General features: G+C 34.5%; 2 protein-coding genes across 2 annotated transcripts in view; one reads left to right on the forward strand and one right to left on the reverse strand.

Annotated features, from left to right (window-relative positions):
• LOC108687033 (polycomb protein Sfmbt-like) overlaps positions 1–22086 on the reverse strand; it is a 67089-nt gene that overhangs the window by 7146 nt on the left and 37857 nt on the right. Inside the window, 6 exon segments of the mRNA XM_018192621.1 lie at positions 4477–4823; positions 6087–6244; positions 6499–6634; positions 6899–7027; positions 9221–9394; positions 14045–14291. Of these exon segments, the coding sequence (XP_018048110.1) occupies positions 4477–4823; positions 6087–6244; positions 6499–6634; positions 6899–7027; positions 9221–9394; positions 14045–14291 (1191 nt within the window).
• On the forward strand, positions 1252–2160 carry LOC108687032 (protein kish-A). The gene is made up of 3 exons (XM_018192620.1): positions 1252–1417; positions 1709–1824; positions 1920–2160. Exons 1-3 carry the CDS (start codon positions 1415–1417, stop codon positions 2023–2025), a joined length of 225 nt encoding a protein of 74 aa, XP_018048109.1. The 5' UTR covers positions 1252–1414; the 3' UTR covers positions 2026–2160.

A 22086-nucleotide genomic window follows, 5' to 3' on the forward strand; every position in this document is an offset into this window, starting at 1 on the left:
AATGAGAAAGGCAACTGAGAAAGAAATTCGCTACTAGGGAACTTAGTTATTTCGCGCGTGCACACTCCATTTTGGGAAATACTAAAGGCTTAAACACAATAGGCATAGGCAATAGGCAATAACAAGCCGTCCAATCAGAACTCTGGAATGTAAGTTCGATATTATATCCCAGAACTCTGATTGAATGGCTCGTTATGTGCCTATTGCCTGTGCCTATTGTGTTTAAGCCTTAACATCAAAGATGCCGACAGAGAGTGCTACTACTACTGTATATACTGTGGTGCAGCTGTAATAAACTAGAATTCTATATTTATAAGGATCTGTGTCCACGATCTAGAAATTCACGGCTAGAAATCTATCCAAGATCTCAAATGAAGAAAGAATTAACCAATCGCATTGATTATGTGATCAAATTATTCAAATGTGATTTGTTAATTCTTTCTCTGTCCAAAATCTCGAACAACAGGGGAATGCTCGATTGTAGTTGGTTGATTCTTACATTCTGATCCGATTTCCTCAGAAACTATATTAAGCATAAAGGCGCATTTACAACCTTGATAGAAGAGAAGAAAGCAAAAAAACAATAGCGTGAAAGTAAATTTTCACGAGTCTCTCAAATCGGTTGTTTCAGCGACAAAAGGATCACGTGATCAAAATTGACGAATGATATTCGTTTTTGTCATTCACTAAAACAACCGGTTTGAACAGTTCGAAAATTTACTTGTTCTGATTGGCTGTTACTTTTCTGTCAAAATTAAATTCGCTCTAAGAATTATGATTTAAAACGTCCAAATTGGAAATTTTATCGGATTTTTATCTAATGTCTGTTGCGTTGTTTGAAATCCCGTAAAATTTTTTACATAAAATATAGATATATTTTGGTGTTAAAAAGAGAGAAAACGAAATAATGCCGAGTACAAAAAGTGCGAATAACGTAAACAGGGGGTCGATTGTGTATTTCGGAATAAGACGGCGAGCACAAATTCTTGTATAATGCACAACACAGAGAATGCATAAGAAAATGAATCAATTAAAATCCTTTATTTACTTCCTTTCCATGAAATAAAGAACTTTGATTGGTTGATTTTCTTATGTTTTATGCGTTATACAAGAGTCTGTGCTCCCCGCTTAAGATAGAAATTACAAAAGCAAATTTACTAGCAAATATTCATAACTTAATTGGTCAATATCTAAAGAATTTGCTCACTTGTAATTTTCATTTCATTTCAATACGTTACTTGATTCCTAGACTTCTTGATGCGCGTGGAGTGTCGAATTGCGCGCCATTGTGCGCCGTACACGAAAGTGATGTTGTATGGTGTTTGGTTTATTGAAGAATTTTTAACTCAATTTATTTGCAGTTTCTCAGGCTTAATTCATTTACAGTTTCTTGAGTCGAATTCATTCCAACATTATGGTAATTATAATTGATATTTTGAGATCCTGACTGATATTTGATATGGATCATATAACCTATAATGTCATTGATGTTTGATAATTTTTCAGTTTTAGTGAAATTAAATATCCGAATTATGAAATTTGTTATAAAAAAATCTATTTACATTAAGAATATAGCGATGATTGAGATTCCGTTACTATTAATTTAATAGATAAGCAGTTATTGCAAGACGTTCATTCTAGTAATATTATAAACTTTACAATTCAGAGATAAATTTTTTAGACATACTAATGTATTATTTTTTGGCAGTCTGCCATATTTAATTTTCAGAGCCTACTGACTGTAATATTATTGCTAATATGCACCTGTACTTACATCAGATCACTGGCACCGAATTTGTTTGACAAACGGCTAGGAAAGGTTGGGTACGTAAATATTTTTAAATATCACTAAAATATATACTCATGTATGTAATACACATAACATATTCTGTATATATTTAATAAATTCTTAATTTTAGTTTTCAGGGTACTTTTTGGAAATGTGCTAGGATTGGGGAAAGAAAGAGTCCATATGTGGCTTTTTGTTGTGTTTGTATGGCCTTTAGTATTTTATTTTGGTCGTAACATTCTTACATGGGTCATTCTGACCAATGCATTTGGTGTGTATTCCAAAATTATAACCTAATATATATTTATGTATCTAAGGTCCGAGATGTGAGAAAATAAAAAACAGTTTTGATATCTGTTTGTCGACAAACAGCTATATTTGTCGTTTCAATAATACATAAAAAATACACTCGTTCAAGCTAGACTTAAAGTCAAAACGAACATCACTGCTAAATGCATGATAGTTTTTTTCTTATTTGTCAACACATTTTTTCCTCCTCAAAGCCATATCATCCAATTTGAGCACATTTTCTCATTGTATTCTCATAATATATTTTTCCGTCCTATAAACAACAACATTCTTTTAATATAGTTATTGTAAAGTTATTATATTGAGCATTCTGATATACAGGGTTCGTTAGATAGGTACATTTAATACATTTTTGCTCTGTGCGGGATATGCTACCTTCTCCATGACAGTAAATCACGCGATGTAACTAAGACTTGTACTCCATATTGATGGACATTATAGAATTGTTTAAGATCATTGACTTATTTTATCTTTTCTGTCAACCTTAATACTCTCCGAGTTGAACATTGCTAATATCGCTTTACATAATTGTCTTAATTACAGAGCAAGATATGGTTCATAGTTTTGTGAGGAACATTAACTAAATGATCTTTGTAATATTACTAAAAATTATTATAAGATCATTTGTTGTTAACTTCTCGTATTTTATACACAACATATACATACATCTATGCCATCATATACATGTATCATCACTAAAATGCACATTTGCAATTCTCGAGATGATAGCCGAGCATATCTTATAAAAAAACTGGCAAAGCCTAGTTTAATTTAACGCGTTTTATTTAAAAAGCGATATATCGGTCCTCGCGTTTCACCACTTATGCTATATACTTATAATTTGCTTCATTACCGACATATAAGGTACAGTATTTGTGTGTCTACAAGTAATTTAAAAAAATACATAAAATAACCGAAGTGACCTATATGTGTATGTATATATATATATATATATATATATGTGTGTGTGTATGTATGTATATGTATATATATATATATTTATTTATTTCTCTAAAGTGTTTGGTATGCTATTATGTGCTACAGATATGGATCTTATTTCGGATATGACGTGAAAACGCTCGCTGTGATGCCAAGTATAATGTCATTTCGCTTTCTTACATCACAATAAACAAAGATATTATCATCTTATCTCTTAGATACAAATTACTAAATTAGTATGCTAATTATTTGTCTGCATTTGGGTACGATCGCACAATTGCTCGGCAAATTCGTGTGATTCATTGATGAAGACGTATTACAATGGCAACGTAACGGATGTTCATTTTAACTGATGTGAGTTGTCACTGTTGTTATGAGATATAATATATACGTCAAGATTGCATTTTGTATGTAAGCGATTAAATTCTGCGCGTTCTACTCATCGTCAATGACAGTGACAGCTCATTTCAGATAGACACCCTGCATATATAAGGCTTTTGACGCTAACGTTATAAAATTACTCCAAGTTATCTATTAATCTCACAAAAAAAAAATAGTTTGCTCGCTCCTCGAATAACAAAAATTTTTTCCTCGTATTCAACTCTTGGACAATTAGTGGTGTTCGCCTCTTTTATTTTGTATTTTTCTCATTCAATAATCAATTTTAGTTGATTTATTAATTTTTATTATTTTATATTATTTTATTTGTTTATTTATTCATCTAATCGTTTCTATTCGTTTATTTTCATATTTATTTTTATTTTAATAATATTTACCATAACAAACAAAAACATTTGTAGATATAATACAATTAGTGCAAGTTTATTTTATAATAAAAGATACATAATTTTAATATAGCTTGAAATAAACTGCACTGAATGTCCGAGAGTTAAAATTATCCGGATAATAGTGATAATACTATATATTTAATCCAACCAAAGAGCACGTTTCATCCCCGAACTTTTCGCACGTTAGCAACGGATAAAAGGATCATAAAAAATACATTCGTAAGCGTCTTTCCGTAAAAATCCGCAGCGGTTATCTCGGGCAACATTCGCTCGCATTAACGGATCAAACTCCCACCTCCCCTATTTTCATCCTGCCATGTCCAAGTACTCGTTTCTCTACGATCTTATCCTGTAAAAGCGTCCACCAAGTGTTCGCTTCCCTTTCGATCTTTTCTCGTGCTATTAAGAACGTTGATCTGGCTAATTAAACGGAACAGTTCTTCCATCAGCCTCTCGTCGTCGTTGTGTGAGAATTCTTCCCCCTCGCATTTTTCGTTTACGAGACTCTCGTGAGTTTCCTTCGCTTGGCTTCGCTATTCGTCAGATCGATGAACACAATTTCACGCTGACTGAGTAATTCCTTTTGCGTAGGAATAGCTATCGTCGTAATCGTCGTCCTCTTAATTCTCATCACCTTACGTCTTATCGTACTATCGAGAACAATACGAGACAGAGCGGCAAGACGACCCGTTTGCTGGGGATGATTGAGGACGCGTCGCTGCGATCCTTGAGATTCTGGTGGTTATCGTTGCGGTTGTTATTCTTGAAGGCATTACCCTGGTCCTTGATTAAGGGAGCGCGCGGATCCGCAGTAGTCGACGAAGTCGCGTATCTGTTGTGAATCAATCGTGCGGTGCTCTTCTGCATCGCCGGCGTGCTCACCTGCTGATGGAAAACCCGATTGACCATCGTCCCTTGCCCGGACTTTGACTTGCCTCGGTTCAATCGCTTCGAATTGGTCGAGGTGATGCGATTGGGCACGGTTGCGCGCTCGATTTCTGAAAATATCCACATGAATCATGGACAAGGTAACACCAGACACTTCGCTTTTCGGGCTTTCGCCCTTTTTATTTTTTTTAGAATCATCTCTTTAATTTTACTTTTTTAGCTATATTGTTGGCGGCAATAATAAAGAACCCTATAATTACATGAAAATTGAATTTCGGTGAAATGTTAGAGTTAGTTTTGTGGCTAAAATAATAAATGTCCTTGAGCTGTGATTAATCGAAAGTAATATTTGTGCTCTCTACAGAGCGTTTTTGATACGCCAAAAATTATCCATTATTGAGTCTTGTGACAGATGTGTAACATATTTATGACATTTTTTTATTCACCGTATTATAAGCTACGACATATGTGAAAATCAAATTATTTTTACGGTTGCAGAATCCAATTTTTTATATTAATGGGATCCTTTAACTGTATTGTATACGTATTTTGTTTATCAAAGATCCCAACACAAAAAATTATTTTGTTTAAAAATTTAGTTATTTATTTAGAAAAAAATTTAGATAGATGCAGTCTGAAAATTTGGTTGGACCATTAAAATAATTATGTAGGAAACTCAAGTATGATGAGCAATGCTGCAAAAAGTTTTGACATTCTAGCAATCAGCTTGAGCATTCTACATAATTGTTTTACTTGTAATGGTCCAACAAAATTATTTTCAGATTCATATTTCATTAAATTGTTAGATAAAAATTCAGCAAAATTATTCTTTTTATGAATGTGTATTGTTAAAAATATTTAAATTACTCTTTTTGCAGTTGAAAAAAATAGTGGATTATAATATTATTTTTAATTATGCTTGAAATTTTATTACTTTATTTTTATATTATTGCGCCATCAAAAGTACTGCTATATGTGATACCAATCATATGTATACTGCATGGAAAAATACGGTTTTGCTGAAGTAAAAATTTAGTTAAATACAAATCTGAAAATAATTTTATTGGACCAACAAAATAATTACGCAGAGAGCTTAAATTGGTTGCTAGAATATTAAAATTTTTTGCAGCATTGCTCGTCATTTTGAAATTCTCATGTAATTATTTTCCCATGTAATTATTTTTATAGTCCAACAAAATTATTTCCCGATCTGTACCTAGCTAAATTTTCAAACTTGCAAAAATGCCCTTTTTGTATGGAAGAATTTTTATTGAGCATAGATTTATAATAGATAATAATCTTGCCTGATTGTTATCAAACGATAGCTTATTTATATATTTAGTATTCGTATACCTACGTATATGATTACTCACCGTATACTCTGAGAGTCGCCTCAGCTTTTCCCATACTTGAAGAAGCTGAACACGTGTATTCACCCAAATCCGTTTTCTCCAAACGTCTTATCTTCAACACGATCGTCGTCTTCCATTCCTCGTCGGGGTCTCCTTGCTCGTCGATTTCGTATCTGCCTCTGAATTGACATATCACTTACGTTTAACGTTTGCGATAGGGAGAATAGATTCCGTTATTCGACGTCTCGTTAGAATAACCGAATCGCCATCATGATCGATATCTGAAATCACTGTGACCGAGGTCAGGAGCGATTTAACAAAAAGCAATACGGAAACGTTTTGCCTCTTATCGCCAAAGAGATTGTCGAACAGCGGATTCGAACTACGCCCGAGGATCGGTAGACCAAACTGTCAATATTGTCTCGGCACATACCCGCTCATGATAACTTGCTCCTTCCGCATCCACAAGTTAATCGTCTTGGGATAAGCCTCGATTAAGCAGATTAGCGACACGTTTGTATCCAAGGGAGAACTGAGCAGTTGATTGGGTGCTTTAGCGCTAGGAGGGACTGGAATGATATAAAGAAATAAGAGAATGTGATAGAAATGAAAAATCTGATTTTGGCATGTTTATATTTCATTTAATTTTTTACTTTTTTTTTGCTAATGCAAATTACGTTGTGTTTTTTCAACGATTCGCTCTCCCGTTAACATAATAATGCTATTAAAATACATTTTCTGTTACAAGAATAATCATTAAATTGGATTTGTCTGACTATCAATTGATTTCAATCTTGATTTGATGTTGACTATAAACGTTTTCAAATACTTACAATTTACTTTTAGATTAACCCTCTTGCTGACCGCCGGAGGCACTTCGTTTCTAGCTATGCAAAGATAAGCCCCCATTTGCCTCCTGTCTACCCTGGTTAATTCTAGCCTCTCGCCGGACAGGTTGTCCACTAGAAAATCGTACGTTGTATGAATATCTCGTTGAAAGCTGCTCCCTCGTCGACCATATAAGCCGACGTGTTAACGTGGCCTGAGTAATTATTCGCGAAATACGCCTTCGAGGCAAGCAACGATAAGCAGAATATGAATTTGTAACAAAATTTGTCACTAAAATTTATTACCATTGTTGATACAGCGTTACTCTTTCTGTCATAAGGGATATATGAACTTGCTAAAATTAAAATTTAGTTAATCCTCATTTCACTTTTTAATTAAACTTTGAAGACGTACATGTAAAATTTTTTTAATTTATTGCCGTTGTATTAACAAAATACTTGTATTTTAGCATGATTGATGAAAATGATGATCGATGGTCATATTAAATGAGTAAAAGTGTTAGAGATCATAGCTCATAAATGACAACGATAAATTAATCTAGTTAATTAGAAGAATTTTCAGCATCGCAGGTTACACATATCAGTTATATCATATTTTGTGGAAGTAGCGTTTATCATTAAAAGCGAGGAATGATAACGAAATTTTGAAAATTTATGTTTCTACTACGTGTTTACGATTTCCATTATCCAATGAGGAATTGCATTAGCGTGTACACGCAGTATAGACGCTTTTCAAATAACTGAAAGATAATGAATCATATTATCGAACGAACAGCCGACATAAATCACATGTGGAATGTGTCGTTCCATGTTCACGATAAAATGTGTCAGAAGTTTAATAAGATCGATCAAAAATAGACAAGATGCGTTGATTTGATCTGATAGCATTTGATCTGATGAATTCGTATAGCACCGTATTCACTTGTATTTAATTAATAATTGTCGCATGTTTGATTGCATTATCGAGTACGGAAATAGCGTCTTTTTATTTTGGAATTTAATTATTGCGCTCCAGATTTTCGTTGATTGTTAATCAAATAACGGGACATTTTGCAAAAGCAAATTATATCTAGAAAAATGCAATAATTTTCATTATATCAACAATGATTTAATATAATTAATGATATTAATATTATTAATTGCAGTGTACATAATATTATATTAACAGTTTTTTTTATTATACGTTATATCAATGTTATTGATGCAAAAGATAAAAATTGGTGCAATTGTTTAAATTCATCTTGTGTATAAATCAAAATAATTTATATACACATTTTATATAGCGGTTAATCTATACATCGCGAACAATGTCGAAGCTTCGAAAACTGTAACTGATAAATGAAATATACAATGAATTAAAAAATCTTTTATTGAAAAGCACCGTAAAAAAAGTACTAAAAGTATGTATTATACGTTACACACCCTTCTGGATGCATCGAGTTATATTGGAAATCAATTGATTGCTAAAATTTGTCTCTCTAGCACGACGTCAATCATTTCAATCGAACGTCAATAGTTGTACAAGCACACTCGTTTAATTCCGCGTGAGTCGTTGGCACTCGCATGATATTGCAAGTATTTCTTTTAACCGGTCGATCTGTTCGCGGCGCGCGATCCACCGCGACTGCACAAAATTCCTGGACTGTAGATATCTTGCGAAATGCAGCGGAACTCGACCTGCCCGAAGGATATTGAAAGTCATTGCGGACAAACTAATCTCTATTCGATGGAACGTGTTCCGCCGTAATTGCTTTCGATCGAGATCACCTACGTGTGCGAATTTACGATGTCTTCATATCTCCTTAAAACGCTCGACTATTTGATTGAGACACGTCGGATTACCGGGATTATTCTAATGGACAAAAGCAAAGGTATTAAAACATTTGTGAAAATATTAAAGAGGAGAATTCTTTTCTAAATTTTTATCTCGATTTTATATTGCTCAATAAAAAATGAGATTATTAGTTCATTATTATTTAAGCTTCGTAATATTCGATTTAGATAGGTATTGCTTTTTCTAAAAAAGAAAAAAAAGAGCTAGAACTTTTTCTCTTCATTTTAAATTTTTAGATAATTTCTATTATCTATTGAGTGTAAACTCAATTATAACGGATGCATAATTAAATCCACAACGGCATTATATGACGTAAATATAGGGACGGGAATAATTAATTCGCGTTGTGGTTTTCCTCATGGAGAGATACTTCATTCCGGGAACGTGTTTCATGTAACGAGATGATGTTATAAAGAGACAACGATTACGTAGATCGAAAGTAACAATCTCAGGGCCTTGATGTAATATCTTACCTTGTGTCAACGGATCGTGAACACCCCTAACAAGTATGAAATCACTTTTCTCGCGCCGCCAGAACACGCGAGGCGACGGCCGTCCGGACGCTTTGCACGACAAAGTGGCGTTTTCACCCTCGAGAACGGATACCTCGCCGTCCGAGGTGCCGGAACTCAAAATGTCAGGCGGCACTGGAAGAAAAGAGTTCGGATAATATTTCGTTAGATGAAATAATAACGCGTTTGAAACTGTATTAAAACGTTTATACTCAAAAATATTATTATATTAAATATCAAAGAAGAAATGATAATCCAAGTCCTTCAGTTAAATAACACATTTTGTTATTTTTAATTTTAATGTAACAAAATGTAAATTAATCTAATTTCTATTTAATTTAATTTAAATTGCTTTTCGAAATAAATAGGATCCGTATTGATATATGTATTTATTAAATAATAAACTAAATTCAAATTTAATACAAATCTTGAGTTAAATTATTTTTTAACTTCATTGTTTTAGTTAAATTAATATAAAGAGAAACAATGGCGAATATAGAAATAATTAAAAATAATGCAAATTCGATATCCATTAATTTAATAGAGTACTATTATCATCATTACCATTACCAAAATTACTATTTTATATAACTTCCATTTTCATCATTATTCATTGTTCTCACGCGTACGCAGAATTTAAAATAAAGTTTGAAAAATATCTTATATATGTTGATCTGAATTCTTTGGCTTCTTTTATTCAAATTGACATACATACAGTTATTTATATTTTTTATTTGAAAATGACGCACAGTGATATGATTATCTTTTCAAGCTCCGTATCGAAAAAAAATACGAGAATACGAATCGTTTCTATGCAAATATGTTAAAATAAATCTAAAGGAAAATATACAATAAAATAAGCTGCGTAAAAGTATCAACCTATGATAAGAAAGAATTATTTCACGAATGTATTATCTAATCCACACAACAAATATATCATGGTGAATTACAAGGCCATGAAGAATATGTTATCAAAAATTTATGACTGTAGAATAAGAATATTTCCGACGTAATTCCTTATATGCATTTTCTGTTAAATTAATCTTCTGTTACTGGTTCTGTTATGTTTTCGGAATAAACCATTTGGCATTCCATAAAATACGGAAAATTAATTCTACATAGATTTTAATTGCGCTTGAAAAAACAATCGTGAAACTCTTAAATTAATATTTTATATCATAATTCATTTCATTTTGCTATTATATCGGACGCTGGGAACAGTGTAAAGCTCGATTACAAAAGAATAGTAAAACAGTCAAATAACAAGCACGTTTTCTGAACTACATTTTGTGTGTGTGTGTGTGTGTGTGTGTGTGTGTGTGTGTGTGTGTGTGTGTGTGTGTGTGTGTGTGTTGTGTATACGAAATGTAAAATACACCGTATCGTTATATCGTGTAAACCTTCATAGAATGAAACGAATTTCCCGATATCCCACACACACACACACACACACACACATACACACACACACACGCGCGCGCGCACGTTCATCTGTCACAAATTCAACACGTGTCCGAAGATTATGACGTAATTTTACCCGATGTCACGCGTCGTTGTCTAAGAAACAATTTACGAATGGAATCGAAATCGCGCCACACGAAACAATATATCTTCATATAAGTCTCTCTGACGTCTCTTTCCGATTTCCGGAAGAAAACGTTGCGAACGAAGACTGGCGGGTATGTGGACTATAAAGAATCGGTATTGCCATCGTTCTAACACGATTTAACCAAGATGTTGCTGTGAAGACGACCGAAAAGTCATCTTGAAATCATTCCCGTCACACTCGACGGAAATGAAATATTGGGAGGATATCCCTCCTCAGGGAATGGCTCTCCTAATGGAATTCTATCCAATTCGAAGAGCCGTTCAATTCATTTCAATTACAATGATCCAAAGAACAAGTATGTCGCGAATATAACATACGCTGCGTACAGAATCGAGTGAAGAGAAAAAAAGAGAGATGACATTTTCTCGTGTTTCTACCTAAAGGAATTTCATTCCATTCTGCAACGAGAGACCGCTTTTTGGTGTCCAAGCGAACAAGCGTGCATGCATGTGATAGAACACATTCCTGGTTCATCCTCTCTCACGCACAAAATAGATGATATTATTCGCGTGCCGGTCCATCGCGGTATAAAAGTGAAATTATGCAATACGATGCCATAACGAAATACAACGACCGTGCGCATCACTGTGTTGAAACTGAAGCAGATATTCGGAGTTATTTCGTTTAAGACCCTATTACCGATGTATAAACTGGGCAGAGCAAATATTAAAGTAAATATTAAAATTTCATGTATTACGCTAATATACTGGGCGTCACCAAAATCCGAACAAATCGAACAATTTCTTTTAAAAACAAAATGTTTTTAATGAAAAATTAAATATTACAAAAAATCCTTTTACACTTGGGGGATCCCTATAGAGCACAATTATTCGATATATTCCTCATTAGCTTGAATGACGGCCTATATTCTCGGTCTGAAGCGTTCGCACGCACTATAATGTAGCGCTGTCCGAATCCGTGTCGATGAATGCTGCCTCAATAATGATCCTTAATGACGTTACATAGGGATGTCGAGACTTACTTGTGACCCTTTCAACTACACTCCATACGTAATCCAAAGGATTTAAATCTGAGCTGTTGGGAGGCCAGAATTCCTTGGATCAAAACATATCAATGTTGTCTAAGAACCAATTTTGAATCAAATGACTCATATGAGCCAGTACATCGTCCTGTTGAAAAACATATAGCCTTCTGGACGCCACAGTTTCCATCCACGCTTCATTATATCCATCAGAACGTGCAACAATTGGGTCAATCGAACTGGGTCATCCGAAATCGCTTGAGCCTTTTCAACGACTGCAAGGGTCCTCGCAATACGTTCTTTCGAGTGACTCTTCCTCGCTGGACTCTTCCTATACTGGAACCTTAATTGGACTGTTCTAAAGCCGTATATTTTGTCACAACGTCATAAACGATTGATCTTAGGTATCCAAAAAAAACTAAATTATTTTCGTTGCTGAGCGCCCAGCGCGAAAATCTTCGATGATCTCGGCTCTTTGATTATACTACGCACTTGGTTTCAACATCGCGACCATTTTGAGAATATGACCGTTTAGAAGCATCAGACTTTCTCGGACACCAACAACTCTGGCGGAGACACAATACAGCGGAAAATTTAAATTGAAATTTGTCCGGATTTTGGTGACGCACTCTGGACTTAACTTTCGACTACAGCAATGAATCATTATTTGGACTTGAAATGAAAATTTTTGAATGATTCTATAAGGTTATCACAAAATTGAAAATTAAGGAAGTCAGAAAATTGTCAGGGATGTCAGAAAAACTCAGAAAATTTTGCAAAATTTTCTGAAAAATTGAAATTCTTGGCTTAAAAAAAATTTACACACAGAATTAATATACAGAAAAAAATGTTTGATTGAATTAACTAGAATTCTGGTGGAAAATGAACGATCCAGAATTTTAGTTAAATCTACAAAATTTCTGATTAAATTTATTAAAACTTTAGTTGAAATAACTAACATTTAGTAGATTTAATCAGAAATTTAGACTTAACCAAAATTCTGGATCGTTCATTTTCCATCAGAATTCTAGTTAATTCAACCAAATATTTTTTTCCATGCATATATCTACGCAGTTTTGAATATTATCAACTTAAAACAATGTCAACAATATCAACAATATAGTAATTTATATTACGTGTTAAATTAATCTCTCAACGAAATATTTAACGGTTTCTAAATCAGGAAATATAAAAAGATTTTAAAATATTATTAAAAATCGAAGAAAATCATAACATTTTTGTCTGGGAAAAGTAATGGAATTTTAGGATGAAGAATTTATGACAATCCTGTTGTACAATCTTTACGACTGATACTATGAGTAAATAAATAAACTTCTAAATTGTAGATAAAGAACTTGAACCTTCCTCTATTCAATCACCATAAGGCGGAAGTTCGCTTACATTCTGTACTTCAAACAGGATGCTTTAGAGCTTAGGTGTAGTTTTCATAGCTGTAGTGGAGTAAAAGAAGATAATGTAAATTTGATAGAAACAATTTAGTTCGACGTTTGCGTACGAACCACAAAGTATGAGCATCCATCAGCTCAGCGATGCAGTCAGCGAACATCGATAGACTTTCTGCCAGGTAGACTTTCGAACTTTGTTATCGCGTTTAATTAAACTATAAATTAAAGCGCAGCCGTTAGCGTTTCTTATATGACCGATAATGCTCCTTGTAAACTAACTCCGTTGAATCGATATTACATCCTCTTTCTGAAGAGAACACGTGTTACAAATTAAGTTAGTTCAACTAACTCACTCACGGCAGACATGCCAAATTATTTAACGGATTTCTTGATGAAATTAAAGGATTTGATATTTGGAAACCGAGATTTTAAAATTTTCTAAAGCAGATTAAGCGTCGGTTTTTTGGAATCTCTTCCAGTCATAAGTTACTAAGCATTATAGCACTATAATTACAGTTTACACATTGTGTCCGTGTCATCATCTTGCATGGACGCGTAACGAGGTATCTCTCCGTATTGCGCGACATCCATGTGTATAGTACGTGTGTGCGACGGCCTATTCAAACGCGCCGCTCCAGCGGCGAGGCATGCATATTTTCCGGCCCTAAAGCCGACCTGGCCTAATCGAAACGCGATGCGTGCGTGCGTGCGTATGTGACGTCTCTGCCAACAGCCGCAAACCTGGCCGGTTGGCCGGAATGCGACGTAACGCGTGCAATTAGGCATACCTAGGACGTCCACGCATCCCAGCTGGCTCAACATAGGTTTGGTGTTGAGTTGGCACATGTAGCAGCCACGATCGGCCTCCTTTAGCCCCCGAATATGCAGCTGCCAAGTGGCCTCCTCGTCCTCCCGCGACTGTGTCTGGTTCTTCGTCTTGGCGTTCTCCAGAGTAACGAAGAATCGAGTCGACTGGATGACCTTACGATCGCCCATTGATAGAATCGTTTGATCTTCAGCACGTAGCCATCCCACCTGCGGAACAATGATAATGATATCGAGACTTTTTTTTTTTTAAATGACAAAGATTTCGCGGATTTTTTATCAATCGAAAGACTGAGGAGAATCAACTGGAAAGATTACTTTTCTTTAACGACTACGGATTTGAATCACCGAATACCGTATCTTCTACGTAAATTGAAATTTCATTGAAAATTTAATGCTGAGGAATTTTCGGCAATGGTTTCATAAATTATCTTCTCATAATCACACGCGAATACCGGGATAAACGTATAGAATATTTGGTTGCTGCTGCGTTATTTAATAGCAGATATGCAATTTGGTATATCTATTTTTTTAGCATATAATACAAATAATATAATAATTCTCTACTAAAGAAATAAACATGAATGATACGTCATAAATTTTCTATGATAACTAATCTTTCTGCTTTAAAAAGTAACAGAGAAGATCACTATTGGAGGAATGACATTATCTCACTCAAGTTAGCCTCTCGTTGTGGAATGTTATTTTTACGCGACTTTAATGGAACGCGAACGTCTGTTTTATTTTCCAAAGGTTAATAGTGGAGATGCACCAGTGGGAATATCCGCTTAAGGAATATTGTTAAATTCTACAACTTCTCAAAGATTATGCTTAGAAATGAAAGAAAAACATGAAAATTGTAAGATCATAAGTAAATGATCATTTCTTCTAATAAAATCTATTTTAATATCAAAATGTATATATTAAACACATTTTTAATATTTTGAAAATTCATATTTATTGATATAAATAATCTAGATTTAGTTATTATTTGCTGATACACATTTGCTTTATATTTTTTCCTGTCGGTCCAAGCTATTATTAACTTGAGATAGTTGAGATAGCTCAGTGCATAATCCATAATGATATTCAGCAACCGCGCAGAGATTAACATCAGACATCGTCTTTCGCTCGTGTCCCGCTACGGGTTTGACGAAGCCAATATGAACGAGATGCTCTCCGAACAATATTATATCGCGCGCTATCGTCAAGTGCATATGTGTGTGTATTCGTACGTGTATGTATGTGTGCACGTCGGCAGTAATTGCTTTTAGGCAAGTACGCATATTGTACCGGCTTGCACCCCGAGGTTGGGTTGGGCCGGTGCGGTTGGCGGCGGCATTGCAGGAATCAGCAGCGACGAAAGGTTCAATTTAACGTCGTATCTAGGTACCATCACTTCACTTAACTGGTGCCAGCCTTCGTCGCGTTATCTCTAACGATGCACTTGGTAATTAATCTCAAGTGACTGTTGTATGATCCATATAACCATCTCTGGCCATATGCATGTGGCCGGTTACATGCCGCACTAGGGCACAACTTGGACTGATGTTACCTATACACCTGTGCGACACGCGTGTACTTTGCCACAATCTCAGCAGTGAACTTAGACGAAGGAATGATCACTGAAAATAAGGCCTTAAAAACGCATGTTAATATCGGCTATTTGACACGCGTTGATACAGGATTGATCGTATAGTTATGGTTACATATGCAGAGACGTATCGAGACTCTTATTTTAAAAGTGACACAATTCAAAAATTAAGTTTTTCGAAAGAGGAGAAAACTTATTTTTCAACGACAAAGAATTATTGACTAATTCAACAATATCATAGCAAAAAGAAAATAATTTTTAGAAACATAATCAATTGTCATTTCTGTCATTTCCGTTTTATAATCTTTAAAAACCTTTTTAAATTGACGATTCGATATCTTACGAAATTATAACAAATCCGAATAATTTATCAAAAGTGACATAACTTGAAATATCACCAATAGTTTGTAATTTACTTTGATCAATTAAAAAGTGATTAAATAATTTCTTCTTCAAACTTCAATTATTAAAACTGTATTAACTCTAAATGTTTTCATGGAGAAGATTCTTTGTTTTATTTATAAAAACGATACGAATTAAAAATCGCCCTTGTAGAAAATATTATAATCTTTTTGAAAATCTTAAGAACGACACAATGTGTTATTTCGCGAACAGAATGTGAAGTTATATTAGTTTCCTTTTGATGATTGCTAGAGTAATCTTTATTTAATTAAGCGAACGATATCGTGCAATAAAGAATAATAAAATTTTGTTTTTTCGAAAGAAAATTTATTTAAATTAAATTTAAACATGCACTTAAAGATTATTTGAGATGTTAGATGAAATACTGATAATATAAATTAATAATATATGAATTATTCACATATATTAACTTTTGTAATTGCTAAATAATTGCCTGATATAAAATTTTAGCTTCTTCTTCAAATAAAAAGTCAAAGTTCCAATATAAACTTTCAAATATTTTCAAATAAAACGTTTTATTTTAAACAATGTGAATGTATACTAGAATCTCGAGTAATAGATAAAAAGATTAAAGATAAACTTCACTAGAAAATTAAATTTATTTTCTGCGAAACGATATTTAAAATTAAAAGGAAATGGAAATTTTTTTGAATTTTGAATTTTTTTAAAAAACAATTGATTATAAGTCTCTATAAGGAATTTCTCTTTGTGTAACGGTGCTATTTGCGATCATAGTAATGGGAAAGCGGCGAGTCGTGCGCCGCATAGCTTAATCGAATCGATGTATAAGTAGTTCAATATAAATCGAGTTTCCGGTAAAGGCGAGCATTTACGCGAAAAACGGAATGCCTTTAGCGATCGAAGAAACGGAAAGGGATTAAACGAGAGAAAACTGAAAGATGACGGAAGTCGCCGTTTGAATCCCTTCTTTATCGAGGTACAATCGATAGCATTTTAAGTACATTGTCATGAAGGAATAACAGTTTGTTCTCTATGAAAGGAAAGGGACTATCGGCGCCGACTGTGGGGTCATTATCTTTACGGAGAAGATAACGATTCGTTCGATTCTATCCCGGAATAATACTACTATCCCACCTCTTCTGTGGAAACGGCATGCTTATCGTATAAAAAGCTCTTGGGGGACTTAAATGACGACTTAGTTCGGCATTTTGCATGGTCACGATTCTGAAAACTGGTGGATATCCGTAGTAAGTAATCCGCGACTCGAAAGAATGATTAATGAAATATAAATCTGAGGTTTCTATTTCGCTGCACGTTTATAAGATAGCTTCTTTCTTTTACCTTCGTTATGATTCCAACAATAAAGGGCATATTTCAATCGCTAATCCTCTAACGCATACTTTTGATTGGATTTTCCCCGAGGTTACTCGATATCCTGTTGAGAGAGGGAGTTTTATTGTAATATTCATATAGAGATGCATTATATTGAATCCATTTAATGTGTGTAAAATCGAATATGATATATCAATGATTTACAGTTAGTCAATATTTAATGGTTTTTTTTTACTGACAAAATTTTAAGAGTCTGTAGCAAATTCTTATAGTTTAATATTCCATTTTTTTTTTAATTTTTAATTTAATTGCTAATAATGCAATTATGTCGTATATTTGATTCTCAGAAGGATATGATAGATAGCATTTGTGTCAAGACGGCTTTCGTTATAGATACTCAATATGCTTAGTGATAATCCTTCGCATCAAAGAGACTTAATCAATATTAATTAGACTCTACATTAATTAGAAATACAAATCTTCTCTTTGTGTATAAAGCATTTCGTTGTTGAAAGTTTCCTTCAATTAAATATGTAAATAACAAATAGAGACGTTAAATGTAGTGTTTATTGTTTGTGAAATATTAAAAATATAAATAAACAATGAAGCTTTCAGTTTGATAATGGACAATTTTAATAAAAGCCAATAAAATATTTTATATATTTATTTAAATTGATATGATTATTTATGTCAAATATTTCAATAATGATTCTTTTATATAACAATATTATACATGAGTCATGTTTAAAAATATTGAGTAATGTTGATTAATATTGAATCATCAATATATTTATAAATATGCATCGCCGAAAAATATACGAAATTAATTTGTTATTAATAGTATGATCATATATATAATTATATATATTCTATTATAACTATTTTTTTATTCTATTTATTATTGTATATATCGAATAACAGTCGAAACATGATAAATAAATTGTATTTACGTGATAATTATCAAGTACCTAATTGCTTGATCGAATCTATTGTAGATCACGCGGAGTGATTGCGCGCGGAACTGAATTTAATGAGATTAACAGGATATTCGGTGTGTAATCTATTTGAGTCCTTTGAACAGGATAACTGATTGTCCCAGTAGAACATTACACACCAATCGTTGTACACGATTTCTTCTTTTCGTCACAGTTTGAGAGTTACTTCTCCCGAGTGTGCAGTTTCATTGTGTGCCTTAATTTAATAACTGAAATAGTATTTCTCTAGTTATTCGTACGTACGTTCGTACTTACGCTACCCTCGTCTCCGGGTGCGCTTTTATCTGAGGATTTTCCATGGTCTCGTTGCAACAAGAAGCGCTCGTTGCAACAGGAAGAGACGTAGAAAAAGACTTCCTCTGCCGGCTGATAAATTAAAAACGAGTTCTATACTTATCCGGACGGAACCGCTCGACCGCCATTTCCACCGCTAGCCTTTGTTAGAGCATTAGCACCTTGAATCTAAAGGCTTACGTTTCTCGGTCGCCGAAGTATAAATCTATCTCTGTGAATCGTCCTGAATCGGTGCTAGCGGCTACTTCAGTGTTTGAAAGTCTCTCCTCATATTTGGCCGTTTAAATGAGGCGCAAAGTATTTTTTCTTGAAAAAAATAGTTTCTGAACGGGCTCGATGGCTAACACACACACACACACACACACACACACACATACACACACACACACACACACACACACACATATACACATGCACGCACACGCACACAGAGTATATCCACAGTTACGAAATTCCCCGGTGGGCACGTTTTGGCGGCGCGGACGGTATCGTACTACTTCTCCGGTGTAATATTTCGAAAGACCTTGTCTTACGAATCTACGTTAGCGCTAAGAGATTGCTCCTCATACTCTTTTACCCACGACCGCTCTTCCCCTTTTCTCTCTCCATTGTAATCATGGAAACAATCATTCTCTCTCTCCCTGGCTCCTCCTCAGTCCGACTGCGCTCTCCCCGCTTTCTCTCTTTCTCCCTTTTTCTTTCTCTTCTACCATTTCACGGACAATCCCTACGCCACGTTCAGTATTTCTCATTCTCTGCCACTTCCGCCTCTGTTCCTCGTCTGTATGACCGTTCATTTCTCTTGCTCTCTCTCCGCAAGCACTGCGGAATTCGGTGTGTCTCGTTCTCTCGTTGCGCTGAAGGCAAGCACAACGTGTTTGTGGCGCGAAGTGCGGTGTGCTGATGGCGAAGGCAATGTGCAACTGATGGTAGTGGTGGTGAGGATGCTGGTGGTGGTGACAGCGACGGCGAGCTACCCTTTCGCTCGCCTCCGCAGCAATCACCGATTTGTCTGAATAAGCCCCGGGCAAGTATATGCTCATGCTTACCCTGGGGAAACACCACTTCGACCAAACTCACACTCTCTCTCCCTTTCTCCCAATCTTGCCTGTTTGTGTCCTCTTCGTCGCGCCAACAGTCTGCCTAGCTAGCACACCCCCGTTCTCGTTTTCGGCATCCCTGAAAATGTTCCCATTCATCGATGCTTGATGGAAACAGCGGTAGGAACAGCCTAGCCAGGAATATAAGCTGCAGCAAGGGTGAAATGAGGTAAAGGAATGAAAAAGGAAAGATTCCATCCAAGTTTCTCCTTGTATATTATCAATAGAACTGGTAATACGGAGGGAAAGGCAAGAAAATATGACGAAGTCGTTCGTACTGGTTTTGCTTAGGGATAGTTCATAACTCCTTAATAAAATGGATCTGTGGCATATTAGTGATTATTATAGTGATTTTAATTATAATGATATGATATTATTATAACGATAGTGTACAAGCCTGTTGATTTCAATAAAATGTGAATTAGCTAATTATTATATACAGGGTATTTGTTAAAGAAAAATCAGAAATATTAAAACAACTTTGTATGATAAATCATAATATAGGTAACAACATCTCTCACATAATGCCTTTAGCATGCCGTGACGCCGAAAGTGTAAATTATAAAATATTTTATGATTACGCTTTGTGATGATAGAAGAAAGAAATGTTTCTGTCGCGACTACGTTACATAACCCGTGTTAAGTTCACTGAACAATAAGGAAGTGAACATTCTCTTGAACGGGCAGTGAGATATGACTTAGTAAACTTGCAACTTCGCTCAACTATAAAGGACGATATCTCGCGAGAGAGAAGGTTGACGGTGATAAATGAATCGTCATAAGCAACTAAATTCGTCTCGACGTGCTTCTGAAAACGCCGCTATTCATATTACTGTATTCACATTCATTTATGATCTCAATCTTCCCTCATTTCGCGTGAATCGTCTGAAGTGTAATTGGATTATGTACGGGTATCGAGAAGCTTTCGTGGATTTATGTTTATCGGATATTTGCTATTGTGTTTCGCCGGTCCAAGTACCTATACACGTCTATCCTATTTCACTATTAGTCCTCGCGATAATAGATGATCTTATGTGAATTGATTCGATCCGCTTTGAACTAGCCAACATCCACAATTACGCGCATGGACAATTAAATCAAATAACGATGTTAATTGATTGAGTAACGAATTATAAATATTTTTATTGCTACCAAAGATATTTTTTAATTTTGTCTGACGTTTTTTAAAAATAGAAAAATTAATAAGAATTCCTTGATTGCATCTAAGATGTGAGATTATAATGAAAAGAGAAAATAGTAAAGAACCTCCTACTTCACGTTTAGTCTCCCTTTCTTGAAATACGGTAGAATCGTTTTGATTTCTTCCGAATGCGCGTTTCGATTTTGTGCGAAGGCGCAAATGAGAACGTTTAAGGGATCAGAGCTGTCACGTACACCTCACAGAAAGATATCACCGTCCATTTTTTTCTTGATCCGTCTTTCGCGTCGAGCGAAGAAGAGAAAAAGAGACAGACACAAGTCTACCGCCCTGCATCTCGACGATTTGCCTCGTTTTACTTCCTTGAAAAGGTGCGGCGGATACTAAAAGCTTCAAGCTTGTCGGTGCCTTTTTTTCGTTTAGGTGGAAGGCTTTAGAAAGATCGGTCGAGACGAGCACAAGAATAGTAAGAAAACACTGAGGAACTCTGCTAAGATAAAGCGCTGAGAGAAAGAGCTGCTGGTAAAGTGTGGATCAGAGTGTTGTGTATGTGTGTGTGTATATACGTATGTCTGTGCGCGCGTGCGAATTTTTATCTACTTGTCGCGAAAGGCGTTTTATAATCTTCTGAAAATTGCACGCTTTTAGAATCGTACTTTTGTGTTGGTAGCTGCTTCCATTTCCTTTCATCCATTATGATTGTCTTTTAGAGTTGGCTTCCTTGCTAATTGGCAATATTCGATGAATGAAACTTTCCTGGAAAGACATCCGATTAGCTTAAAATATTAAATGCAAATAATAATAGTTTGGTTATAAAGAATTGTCTCGTATTTATTATATAAATTATCTTTTTGCATTCTCTTTTTAATAAATGCACATGTAATTTCATGTTTTATATTCTGTGTTTTACTGTGTTTATAATGAAAATGTATTTTATTATAATTATTCAAAATTTATAACTATTTATTAATTCAAAAAAATAGAGTCTGTAATATATTTTACATATTTATATTATCAAACATAACGCTATTATCAATCGCACGATGTGCATGATAAATTATCAATTTGATGTACAAGAAAAAATTCATATCAATTCTCGTTTCTATAATTTTATTTGACTGTAACATAAGTTTTTATATTATTATTA

This window comes from Atta colombica, unplaced genomic scaffold, assembly GCF_001594045.1.
Source record: "Atta colombica isolate Treedump-2 unplaced genomic scaffold, Acol1.0 scaffold198, whole genome shotgun sequence".
NCBI classification, from domain to species: domain Eukaryota; kingdom Metazoa; phylum Arthropoda; class Insecta; order Hymenoptera; family Formicidae; genus Atta; species Atta colombica.

Bases quoted from the DNA above. Each gene is read 5' to 3' on its own strand.
- LOC108687032 (XM_018192620.1), top strand. The intron at 1,825-1,919 runs GTACGTAAATAT...TCTTAATTTTAG, and splicing joins AAACGGCTAGGAAAGGTTGG to TTTTCAGGGTACTTTTTGGA.